This window comes from Perissodus microlepis, chromosome 19, assembly GCF_051167445.1.
Source record: "Perissodus microlepis isolate ML-2025 ecotype Zambia chromosome 19, ASM5116744v1, whole genome shotgun sequence".
In the NCBI taxonomy this organism is placed as follows: domain Eukaryota; kingdom Metazoa; phylum Chordata; class Actinopteri; order Cichliformes; family Cichlidae; genus Perissodus; species Perissodus microlepis.
In genome coordinates this window covers 27,102,299-27,115,695 of record NC_140479.1, presented here as the reverse complement: position 1 = coordinate 27,115,695, position 13,397 = coordinate 27,102,299, and the positions used below count along the sequence as shown (strand labels likewise).

Below are 13,397 nucleotides of genomic sequence, written 5' to 3'. Positions count from 1 at the left end.
CCTTAGCAACTTGCCGTAAAGATGCTACCACAATGATTTGCATACTCTGCTACATGTGCTACAGACAGTGCTCAGTGGAGGCACGGCTGCTCAAACTTATGTGGTGATGTCAAAATTCATTTTCGAATTGCTCCACAAAGTTTTCATATTGACTGTACCACAGGATATTTATATATACCATATATATACACCAATATCGAGCAGCTCTAATTTACAGATAATAAGCTCTCAATCTCGGGATACGAATGTATGCAGTTGACAGCCCTCGAGGATTCATGGCATTATCCTCAAACACTAAATTGAGCCACTGGTCTGTAGTGGCTAAAGCAAACAGCGGCGCTCTGTCAACATGGCTATGGAATGCTATTGACACAGATGCTGGAGTGGACACTGACAAATCACAGGCAGGAACGCAGCCACAGCTCTTGGCAGTGAGGAGCGCTGGCAGTCAGACCCCACTGGGTGCGAACGTCGCTCTACCTGCTGCACACTTCCTGTTATTGCAATACTGGTATGACTTTGGACATTTTATGTTTCCTTTTAGTCTTGAGCGAAAGCACAAGAGGACCCCGAGGATGCTGTTTCTGATGACAGGAGATTAAATTGACAGGAGGAAACATGACAGCGCTGTGTAACAACTGTGGCGTCACACATTTACCTTCAAAGATAAGATATGAGTGCCAAATCTGCGTTTGTAGCTCTGTATTTTGGTTTTCACATTAAAGCCCTTGAATAGTTAATTGAAAACCACTACATTATGCATCGTCAGGCTGTGGTATGATCAGAAATCCTAACAAATTGCGGATTAAATATCAGACATTCACCGCTCTTTTCAGTTTCATGGTGGAGCACATTTTATTTATACCAGCGGTCCCCAACCTTTTTTGCGCCATGGACCGGTTTATGCTCGACAATATTTTCACGGACCGGCCTTTAAGGTGTCGCGGATAAATACAACAAAATGAAACTAGTACCGGTACCGAAAAAAAGAAGATTTATTCATAACACACGTGAAAAGACCCAGGAAAACCGAGTTAACGATAAAAACGATAACAAAATAACACTGAAAACCAATAAAAACCCTGAAAACTATACATTTCACACCTTAGCCTCAACTCTCGCGGCCCGGTACCAAACGACTCACGGACCGGTACCGGTCCGAGGCCCGGGGGTTGGGGACTGCTGATTTAGACTACCTAATTCATTTCGTTTTAATTACTCTGAGGAAAATGTACACCCCATTTGATGAAGTGTACACATGGGAAGAAATGTGGTTGTAGATTTGTATGACTTGGTATGTGATCCGAATTTTCCATCATGGGATAAAACTGGGATTGTCTGAGCTCTACTTGGCAAGAATCAAAATACATCATCTAACTAAAGCATGGGCTGGCTGGATGCCACCGTCTTGTCCGGAGTCTGCTTAACCTCAAGTTTGTGGATGAAGCAGTGGATCAACTAGGCTACAGATTCCCGGGACATTATGCTGGAGGGACAAACTAGGTATAATCAAACTGTATTCTTCAAATAAGCTTTTAGAAACAAAATGACCAAAGTGCACGGAGAGAAAAATAACCGATTCACGGCTGGCTTACGATGAGATATGTTCAATCGCGTGACCCGATTTCAGCTGCAAGGCGCATAATTGACACCAGGCAAACAAATGCTGCCTGTGCTGACAGCAGCACAGGCAGGTCAGTGACTCTGGACCTGACATATGCCCCATACGAACCTCACATAGGCCGTGACGCCATATACCGTGGGTATCTGTGTTGTCTCTGTGCCCTGCCTCTGGGCTGTTGAGCACATTGTCACAGTAATTGCTGCCATCCAGATTTGTCTTGCACATCATTAAAACTAATTGCCTCGCATTCCATCCATTTCACAAATATGCGCAGCAATTATTACTTTGCGAGAGTAATAATAAAATGAGAATCCATTGGAAATAAAAGAGGAGAAATGGCAAACATTCCTGGCATTTGCCGCTTCAGCCTTAATTATGAGTGAGGCAGACGGGCCAAGTTTTTGGAGTTTGTGTCCACATCCAGTCATCTGAAAAGAGGAGGGCTGCTGGACGGGTATCGAAAGCTTTGATCGATGAGCGCAAACACGCTGATCCACACACATGAGAAATGAAGGAAAAAATCTTTAGTCTTTAATGTCCAAGTGGCATCTTCAAGGAAGTGCTTGACAGCTACGGTTAAAGCAAATCTCCATCTGAAATCCACTCATGCAGTGAAGAAACACTTTCCTTTAAATTGCTTCATTTGGGAAAGTTCTTGTTTGCATAATAACTCCTCACCAATATATAAGCAATGCCAGGGGTTTTACTGTTTATAGTTTCTTTATTGGGTTACAGTTACCTCATAACTTCAGGTTTGCATGTGCACGTAAGTCAGACAGATTCTTGTGCCTCTTCCTCTGGTCTCTCGTTTCCAGCTCAGCGCTCGTTTCCAGCGCATTACAGTCCACCAGAGATTTGCCTTCCCTTCTCTCTGATTCAAAGTAACACAACCCATTAAATCTTTACAGTCCTTTCATTCTGCAAAGGGTGACCTGAAACCATATCTGACACAATACAAACTTGTAGAAAAATCTCCTCGCTTTACACAGGTCAGAAGAGCAAGCAAGAGGTAACCTGACATTTCTGAAAATAATATTAGTATTGAAAGCCTAATCACAATAATCTCGGGAAGGACCCGCTACAGGCTGAGAGCATTATGCACCATTATGAGATTTAGAGGCTGAAAGCTGCTCTGGAGATTAGAATTTAGTACAATATGATAAAGGGCTCGACTACAAACCCTGAATCTCAGAGGCAGGAAGTTGCAAAATAAGAATGAACGTGGAATTTGAGCAACTTGCTGCAAGTTTGCAATCTCCGTCCACATGCATGCGGATGCAATGTTTGCGAAGAGGCTCAAGATTCTGAAAGTCATTCAGAGCATCGCAGGCATGAGTAAAAATCTTGTGACTCAACATGTAGTGGGGTAAACCTCATGTGATGACAGCAGGAGGCTCTTTTTAGGAGTCACCACAGAACCTGACAGATCTCATGAAATAGGTCAAGTTTTCAGGATTGCGGGGGGCACGGCGAAGAGACAAGCTTAAAAAAATTCCACTCATCTGGACTCCCTGTCCACTGAAGAAGTAAGAATTGGTCTATTGAGCAGTTAATACAATTGACCTTCAATGCTAACCATTTCAAGTGAGTGTTAATCTCTCCGCAACATGTGATTTCCACATGGCTGCTGGAGCGAGTGCCATCATTTCATGCATTCCCCGAATGCTAACTTTGCTGTCTATACCCAAACTGCTGTTACTGTAACTTTGCAAGCCTTCATTAAATGCTCATAAACACACATCTCTATTTTTATAATCAAAACCATAGGGGGAGTGCGCCTGACGCTGTGTGACTGATCCCATATTTTCTCTTTGTGGTGAAGCTTACAAGGGTAATATTTTACTAAATTAAGGTGCTTCTGTCATAGTCACAATGTGGGTTTTTTTTCTTTGCTTGTTTGTTCCAGTACAGTAGTTAAAAGCTTTTCTTTTCCAAAATCTGTGTGTGTGTGTGGAAGGGGGGGATTTGTTAACCTACATCTGACCCATGACAATGTATACATTACTTTTAGCCATGCTGCTGTGTGCCTCTGCCACGCCCCTCAATCTCCCACATTCAGCCCCTAATGGGTCACATGCTGGGCCAGTCTGTTGAGGATATCTGGATCGGGGGGGGATTGCAACTAGTAAAGCTGACTCTGTGAGACGTGGTGCTCTCCAAAAACCCACAAACCCCATCCTCGTGAGGGATCACAATCCCAACAACTTCCATATGGTCTTTAAGCAGGAGGGTGCTGTGATATATGGTTGGCTATGGGCTGTGGCCTCAGTGAGAGTGTGTGTGTGTCGGTGTGTGACTGAAGGAGCGCGGTGCTTGCTGTTAATGTTCATCTGTAAGTGTCACTCAAGCTCAGGCTTTCTTCTTGGGGTCGCTGAACGATCTACTTCAGCAGATGGACTTCTCGCAACATGATGTCACGAATAAAGTGTCGCGTGTTAATGAAGAAGCTTTGTGTGACTAATTGCGCTCTCCCTCTCGCCTCTATTTAATTCTTAGCAGCTTATGAACGATGATAAACAAAAGAGGCATTTTACAAGGAGATGTTTGGGTCCAGACACTGAGCAGTACATAATTTTCACCACACTTTTGTCTGTGGTAGTAATTAGCAAAACATGTGGTGTAGGAGGCCAAAACAGGGCCCAATTGCAACCTACAATGAGAAGCACCAGCTGGACTGGAGAAAACAGCACTCCTGGTTTGGGAAGACAAACTGAGAGCGGGCTGTCCAGTGTCTATGTTAATGATGGGGTCTGGGACAGTGGGGTGTGTATTGATTACAGGATCTGTCTAACAGGCCATAACTCTCTACAGGACTGCCAAAGGAGTGTCATGCCCCAGAAGTGTAAACTGTGCAACCCCCACAAATCCACACATATGACACATGACGTCAACAGAAACACAAGCATCCTAAAAACCTCTTCCTGTTTTTGTAAAGCAGAGAATAGTGCTATGTTGGCCAGGATCTCGCTGGTATTAGGCCTGATGTCAGTTAAAATTCACTCCTTTGGAGTATTAATGAGTCTTCTTGTTGTAATTTGAATGACTAATCAGTGGAAATGCAGTATTTCTTTAGTGTCTTTATCTTCATCATATTGGTTGGGAACTAAATTCTTAGTGCTCTACATTAAGGGGATTCTGGAAATCCCATAGAAGCTTCACATTTACACATTTTCCTATCATCAGTAACTCTTCCGCTGCCATTAATAAATAAAATATTCTCATTTTGCACAAAATAGACATACTAGGTCACCTACACATTACAGGAGCTCCTCAGACATGGAAAGCCATGCCGTGAAGCTCCCAGCACACAGTTTCTGTGCTGATGTTAATGCCTGAGGAGGTTTGGAACTGCTCATGAATCAGCAGAGCCGCTGTGACTTTTACGCACCGTGGCCCTCAGCACTTTGTGACCCTGCTCTGTAACTTTAGATAGTCTGCAACTTGAGTTGCTGTGGTTTAGAGTTGCTGTGAATGCTTCCACTTAACAATAACACCACTTACAATTGATTGTGGAAAATATGTAGGAGGGAATGCCATGAACTGACTTGTTGCAACGGTGGCATCCCATTACAGTACCAGGCTTGAATTCAGAGAGCTCTTTAGAACGACCCCTTCTTTCACAAGCGTTTGTAAAGGCAGACTGCATGGCTAGGTGCTTGATTTTATTCAGGCACCTATTCAGTGAGATTGAAAACACCTGAATTCAAAGATTGAAAGGTGTGGCCCAGTACTTTTATCCATGCAGTGTGTATGTGGCATGTGTAGACAAGGGTGCAAATCACAATAACACTAATGTGCAAGTCCAGATTCTTCATTTCAGCATATGTCAAAAGATTTGACTTGATATGTCTTAATATGTCGAAGTATTGGGAGTCACAGACTTTTAAAAAATAGAAAGTGATGCAACAAATATGCTGAAGTAAAGATGGCAGACCTACATTTCGGGGAACTGCTTTGGAGGTCAGAAGACACGTGCATGTACCAGCTGCTTCCCACATGTTATAACAAAGATGAGCATTAAATGCATTTCACACATAAGATCAGGTTCAAAAATGAAGTGCTGTGATGAATAAATAGACAAAGAAGAAGGCATGGTCTTATACTTTTACGGTGAATGCAATTAATGAATTAATTTATGAAGAAAAGGTTTTGTAGGAAGGGATAACCATGAAATTTTAAACAGCAGGGTCGAGCCTTTACTGTACTGTCGGTGTTCCAGACAGGAAAGTTGTAATCCTGCTCAAGCTACCCTGGGGACATGATGGAATCAGAGAAAAATGTTGCTTGCTTTATTTTTTTGCTTTGAGAGGAAAGTTACCTTGTGGTGGCAAAGGTAAAAACTGAGGGAGAGCGATTTTTCTGCATGAGGAGTTACTTTAGAGCCAGGATGGTGCTCTGAAGAGCACAGCAGGCCAAAGAAAGCTGGAAGGGAATCAAAAAGAAACTCCTTTCTACCACCTTACACTCTGTCAATCAACAACAGCCTAAGAGACTGACAACAACTTTATTCCTCCACGTGAATGAAGCACCTTTCATCTGCCCTCTCTAAGAGACAACAGGGTTAAATCAGGAGCCATCTGTGGGGTCACGCTCTCACTGTTAGCCGTACTTGCAGCATGTTGCCATATGTATCACGTGCTTTTGTCAAAACACTGTGATGTATAGTGTGGTGAAATTAATTCTGCCGCTCAATCCAAAAGCGTATGCTTCGGGGAGCACTACGAGCCGGGGATATAAAGAACGGTAGTTCCTGTCAGTGCTGCAGTTACCCTTTCCCCACTGTTTCCTGCCCTTAAGTATTCTATATTGTCCCATGCATTCACTCTGTGTGTGGCAAACCATGCCATTAATCTGATTAGTAAAACAGCCATCAACCTTAGAAGCCAGAACAACCCAGAACAACTTTAGTGCTCTCTTTTAAAGCGATCCTTTTCAGCACGTGGACTGAAATATTTCAACAGCAGTTGAATAAATTTCTATTTCTTTTTGTTAAATAAAGAACATCTGTCTTCTCCCGTCTTCTCTGCTGCCATAATGAGGTGTACACTGTTTAATTTTAAGTGACATAAGTATTTGATGAAATTTTATAAAGATGTTCGTGTCCTTTTCCTTGTTGAGATTTTCTTAACATTTCAGTTTGGCTTTATGAGAAAATACCTCACCTATTTGTAGAATCCTCATCAGCTTCAGCTGTGTTTTATGTTTTATGTTTAGCTCTAAATGAAATGCATATAATAACTGGTGATCATCGGCATAGTCACTCAACACATGAACTCAGAGAGTTCAGATTGGGACCGTGCTTTCTCATATGTAGCACACAAAAGAAGATGGCCTTCCTTAGAAGTGTTCTCTCTGCTTGAAATACTCAGTTTTGTTGAGGAACAGGATGGAGCTCAGACTGAGCACACAGGATGTAACACATATGACGACCACTCGAATTCACAGGTCAGTTCTCACATGGTCATAAACGGACATCACACTGACTGCATGATCCTGGGCTAGGAAGCACTGAATGTCCTGTGGTACTGAACTGCCCATTTGCATTGTAGCAAACAAGCTCAGGGCTGCAGTCGTCATGCTAACATTGTCACTCTGTGCATATTAGCAGGACTGCTTTAGGTGCAGCCCGACAGAGCATCTGTGGCTGCTACTAAACAAACTACAGTAAACTGCTTCCATTTTGGCACAAAAAACCCCCGTGTGAGCAATCCATAGTACCCTATCCACAAAATGATTTACTGCCAGCCACATGAGTGCAAAGATATGAGTGGAAAAAACACAGTAAGGTGATTTAAATCTACATTCCGGTTACAGGGGGCTTTAAAAGTTTGGGTTCTTTTTTCCAAAACGTGTTTTAAACCAAAACTTTAAAACAGTAATTTTACGCTGGTGTACAAGACATCTAATTGAGGGTTACTGTATTTATTCTAAAACATGCCAGCAGTTCAAACTTCCCCTCTAATTCCATATCTAAGTATCTCGCTGTTTTGTAAATAGTGGTTATTTAGAAGCCGGTGCAACAGATTTGTCTGTACTAAGCAAACATGCTGCTTTCTCTCGTTTTTTATGGTTTACTACTTATTGATGTATTTAGTGAATGCCTTGTCGAGCTGTTGGCTAAAGCAACACTTTAAACTGATGGAAATTCTTATGTTTTAGTTAGAGATCTGACCATGAACTATCTGCAGTTTTCCATCTGAGAGCTACAGATAGTCACGAGGTTGTTGACAGCACCGGTAATGGAGCACACTGTCTTATAACTAAGGCAAGGCTGCTGCTTGGCTATTAGTAGTGAAGCTACAATATGGGCTCCCTCTGCTCCTTTTTTCTGTGCAACTGCACTTTTGATGAACAGATGTGAATCATCACACTGAGGAACAAAGTCTTAAGTGCTGACCCAGAAACAAGATTCCCCATTTAACTCACCAGGAGCTTCGATTCTACTTACGAGTAAACAGATGGAAATATAGCCAAGCTTGCACCTGGCCTCACTTTACCAGCCAAACGCAACACACACACACACATCTTTGGTTATAAGCCACCATAAATAAAATTAATATTCTTTAGGTAAAACTGTGGTAATAAAAGCCTATAAGCTTTCATCTGTAATAAAGGCAGTTAACTTCACCAGAAGGCGAACAAGCATGACACAGCAGAGGAAATGCAATGTTCTTCTCAATGATTCAAAGCCTTATACCAGAACTCGCTGGCTATTTGCTTTAATACATAAACAAGTCTGCTAACCATCAATCCTGAACTTGAAAACAGAGATAGTCAGCACCAAACCTTCCAGGATGTGGGCAGGACCGAGGATTTAGTGAACCAGATGACGATCTCTAATCAGACGCACGACCGAGACTGAGACGTCAACCTTTTAATAAACACGGCTCTTAAACGTAAAAATAGGCGCACTCCCAGGACGACCTGTGATCCAGTTCCTGTCACGTTTTCTCTGACCTCAACACAACTGAACAAGGAGGTATTGTGAGGAAAGCGTGATTCTAGACACTCAATACAGCCTCGCGGGTAAAGCCCTCAGCCGCCACTTTGTATTAGACATTACTTCAATCCCTTCAGTGAAAATTTCCTAGACACAACTCAGCCACGTTATGTTTTTACTTCTTGCTCCCGCCCGGCACATTTGTTCCTTTTCTTTCCCCCACTGTGAACATGTTTTCTCAGGTTGCCCTCTCCCAGTAAAGCAGGCTGGATCTCGGGCAAAGACGAAGTATAGATAGCCTGAGCTTGTTTTCCTCCACGGAGGTCTTCTACGTGGGGGCTTCCAGTCCGCGCTCCAGTCTGGGGCCATTATGTTGGCACCTTGCCGGCTGTGGCGCTTCACTCAGCTGATGATAGCATAGCCTCCAGTCAGACCTGGGTCAGGGCCAAGCCGTAAGAGGGTCCAGATGGTCAGACAGTCCCCTGGCCTGCTCAGATCCACCGCCTTGTTTAACATAGGGGCGCTAGGCTGAACCTGTTATTATCTGGCAGATTAAAAGTATTTACTCTTTTAATTTAGGTAACTCCAGCTCCACATTAAATGTAATTTACGCCTTGGTAAGTGTGCCTTTAACTGTGCATTGAGGGAGGGGGGAAAAAATGGAGGGAAGCTTTGTGTTGAGCACGAGGGAGGCAGATCTAATAAGAAGACCGCTGGAGCCAATCAGCTCGCTGTGTACCGGCTGAAATGTGCGTGAAACGGGGTTGCGTGTGTGAGGGGGAGATAATTAGCAGAAACAAAACAGAGAAAACAGTAAACAAGTCCAAAAAAAAAAACCATGGCCAGTTTTACTGCTAGATAGATGTCACTTAACAGTGTGGGTTTTACTGTGCTTGTAAAATTTAAAGATAACTTTTACTAAAAAAAAGGTTTTCATTCCAACCTGTTATTTTTGCCTACAGCACAACATGCAAGAACAACATGGAATGAGTTGCAGCAATCTTACTTTAGGATCATCTGAAATAGCATGTCTAAAAAATGGATTTTCTCCCAGAGATAGTCTATATGCAAGCTAAAGAAAGAAACAGCAACACTGTTCGGGCTGAAAGGTGCTTTTTCAGCCCGGGTCAGTGTTACATTTTAAAGATATGGCTCTGTATTCATTCACAGCCTGTGTCTTCTGTTCCACTTTTAATTATCTGGTTATTCAATACTGCTGCGGTCGAATAAAAAGAAGCAGCAGTTCCACCCATAATTAAGGACTGCTGTCACAAAGACAGCCAAGTGCTAAGTGTCGGTAATTTCCAAGCGAGGGTCTTACATGACAAGAAAAAGGCAAACACTGCATGATGAACATGACCATGGGGGCAATAACACTCAGGGAAAACTTTCATAGGGCAATTCCGCTTGACGGGATAGTCATTAGTAGCCATTTACTATGTTATTTTTCAGTCTGAGGGCCTTAGATTGTAAAGCCTCTCTGTCTGCAAAATTTACTAGCAGAGGAAGTTCTCTTCTATATAATGCATGTCAGTGTGCTTGTGTGCCGCTTCACCAATTTGTGTGTCCTCAGTTGCCAAACTGAGCAGCCAAATCAAAGGATAATCAAGCAAGGTACGTTTATTTAAAGTTTACACAGGGTACTGAGTTAACGACACTTACGTTTTATGCAGCGGTTGGTTCCTGGTGCCAAAGCCCAACCAGAGCAGCACTGCTGACCTCCACAGACATTCGGCCTGAACAAAAGATCACAAAAGACGAGAAAAACAGGGTGAAATAAAAGTTCTTTTTCTCAGGTGTTAATCCACAAGGCAATAACTGTGAGTAGGGTGAACCTTCTCGCATGACAAACTGATCTGATTGCAAAGGCTGTTAAGGGTTTCAAATCCTTCTGATGTGGCTAGGCTATTGATAGGAACAACTTGGAGATTACGCTATAATTGCATTTTATTTAATAATGAAAAAAAAATTCAGGGCAAGTCACGAAACTTTATCTGCGTGTGGACCCACAAGTCCCTCGTGCTGTTATGCGAGAGTCCAGGGTGAAGACAAATACAGAGTTATCTGAGCCCTGGAAGGATTAAGCGAGGCAAACGGGACACGAAAAAACACCCTGCATTTTCTATAAATCATAGAGCAAATGAGAGATGACAAGTTTTAAACAGCTATATCTGGATTCTTTTACTCGTTAATCCTAACTGGTAGTCCAGGCCAATTTTTGCAGCGAGATAGATGAAAAGGCACCAGACCGCAAGAGCAACTCTGGGGCAACAGTCAACACGCTGGCATGGCTCTGTGCCCCATCATCTTTTCACAAGATATTACAGTAAGTGGATGTCTGACTCATGGTGATTTGAGAAGATAACGGGGATTGACTCATTGACCTCAGTTGGATCGCGCTCAGTGGATGCTCTGAGTGTTACTGAGGCGTCACAGGGATAAAATGCAGTTATTTGGACCCTCTGGCAAGCTTAGTTTTGTCATAAATCAAACACATCAGGTCAGGCTCGTGCCAAAGACATCAGTCATCGCGTTCAAATTCCATCAAGGGATTTATGCATGTAATGGAGACCTTTATACAACATAATTAGTAGCATGCCCTAGGCTAAAATATAGGTAGATAACACCTTGTTCGCACCTTGTTATATTTTTATTTAAACCTTAACATTAGGAGGCATAGAATTATTTCACCGCTGAGCTATCTGGATCAATCACCTATCTGACAGGTGCAGCGAAAACAGAAAGAGGAGTCACACTGAGTCTAGTTTAATGTAAAGTAGAGCTAAGTGAGCCCAGCTCTGCCAGTGCTGCGGGGTACGGTAAATGAGCGAGTGGGAATTCCAAAGAGGAACTGTGTCATGCGAACACTTTCTCTAACAAGCAGCAGATGATTCATCTGAACTAATAAGTGTTAAAATCACCACGCAGACTACTAAAAGGTAATGTTCCCGCAGATTTACGCAACGCCCACCTTTATGTTGCTCGAAAACTCAAAGAACCCCATTCATTCAACGCTGGAATATGTGTTTTTGGCAACGTCAAGCAAGGCATTCGCCCTATCCTGCAATAAAGCATGTTGGATCTAATCCTGTGCCGAGCGATTTTCTTTGCACGCTGCTTTAAACAGACAGCACCTCGATGTCTGAGTGATGGATTGGTTAGAAGGTGCTGGTTTTTTCAGGTTTAATGGTTCAGACCAAAACAACAAAACACATCTGCTACGCAGAGAGAAAGGTACATGTGAGCGGTGACATCATCATATCCTGTCTGTGAAGCCTCGTGAGTTTAGTGGGGCATGCTACTTCTCAAGGTCCTGCTCACCAAAGGCATTACAGTAGAGTCAGTAGCAAGTAGGTAGCTGGGGTAGCAGGCTGTAAGTGCATATCATATGCAGGCCCATCTATTTCTTCTAAACAATCCTCCATAACTTGGTCATATCAATAATAGACCTGTTATGCCACACAGAAGAAATGCTTTATATATATTTTCTGTGACAGCAGTCCAAGATGAGCCGTTCAAATCTCCCTCTGATTATTATGTAAACATTCACCCTCCAGTGTGTATCAAGCTTTGTCCCAGTGGAACAAACAGGAGTGGATGCAGGAGGCTTCATTTAACAAAAAGAAAAGAGGTCTAATATGGAAACAGCCCGTTGTCCTGTTTAGAGTTTAACAGAGACCCAACAGGAGATTTGCAGGCTGGAGCCAGTGCCACTGGAGAAACAGGTGTTTCTGATCACCGAGCAAATTTTTTAAATGCTCACCAGCCAACGCTTTGGTGGAGCCACTACAATACATGGCCACAGGCAAAAGCCTAAAACTGGAGCACTCACACTGAAGCAGGCTGCAGCCACTCTCCTCCTGCAATTTGAATATACTGTGTGTAGTAATGGGAGGAAATGGTGATAATGCAATGTTAAATAGTTCAAACACAGTTCACCCATATGCATCACATTTGCTGTTCATTACTGCCCCCGCCACATCAGCCCAGTAATCAACGGTGTTTGACCTCAGCTATTATTTCATGTTCTGCCATGACCTTGATAACAAAACCCATACGTTATTATAATTCATATTTAGTTGGCTTAAAGCTGTCACCTATACTGGTTGACAAATTAATGCAGTATACAGAGTGCTTTGGGGGAATGTGCTGATTTACCTTACAGGAAGAAAGATTACGCTAAAGGGGCCACCATCACTTTACAGTAAATCACATGGACTAATCGCTACAGCTAAATAGGTCACACGTTCCTCCTAAAGTAGCCCACTGCTGCTCACCCAGAGTTTGATAAAGCAAAGTAAAACTTTTAGACTGCTGACAGTGGGGAACTTGGCCGTCACTCTTACCCGATAAGTCGCTTAGTGCTGGCAGAGCTGTGCCTGCTGCTCTGCCTGCGGTTCACTCTGTTTCGTTGCTGCTGGCTGGCAGGGTGTCTGGCGGTGCGCCGCGCACCATCCCTCGGCGCAGAGACAAGATCTTCCCCGGAGGTGCCAGCAGCATGGACCGGTCTTTCTTTGGATATGTGCTTGCGATTCTCCTGAGATGATGTCCCCCTGGGCAGGCGGACCAGAGTCCTCGACTGACTGGTCCCAGGTGAAGAGTCACCGGATGTTCTCGAGGACGAACCGTCCCGCGGTCCCCTCGGCGAGTGACCTCGACTGATCCCCCGGGACTGCAGCTGGTCCCAGACCGCCCGGCCTGCCCCCGCGCCCTCTTTCCTCCCACCTGCCGCGTCCCTTTGACTGTCACCAACTCGCACGAGCACAACAGTCAAAATCATTAAAAGAGCAAATCCTGCACGGTCCATTTTGGGCATGCAAAGTTTTTTGAAAC

The 13,397-nt window shown here is 43.5% G+C and overlaps 1 protein-coding gene across 4 annotated transcripts in view; it reads right to left on the bottom strand.

Moving 5' to 3' along the window:
• LOC146366210 (latent-transforming growth factor beta-binding protein 2-like) overlaps positions 1 to 13,380 on the bottom strand; it is a 92,703-nt gene extending 79,323 nt beyond the window's left edge. For all 4 annotated transcript variants that reach the window (XM_084913976.1, XM_084913978.1, XM_084913979.1 and 1 more), the window contains exons 1-2: positions 12,911 to 13,380; positions 10,227 to 10,300 (exon numbers count right to left, since the gene is read on the bottom strand). In XM_084913976.1, the coding sequence (XP_084770102.1) occupies positions 10,227 to 10,300; positions 12,911 to 13,380 (544 nt within the window). The remainder of the gene's footprint in view (positions 1 to 10,226; positions 10,301 to 12,910) is intronic.
• Positions 13,381 to 13,397: the final 17 nt, after the last annotated feature.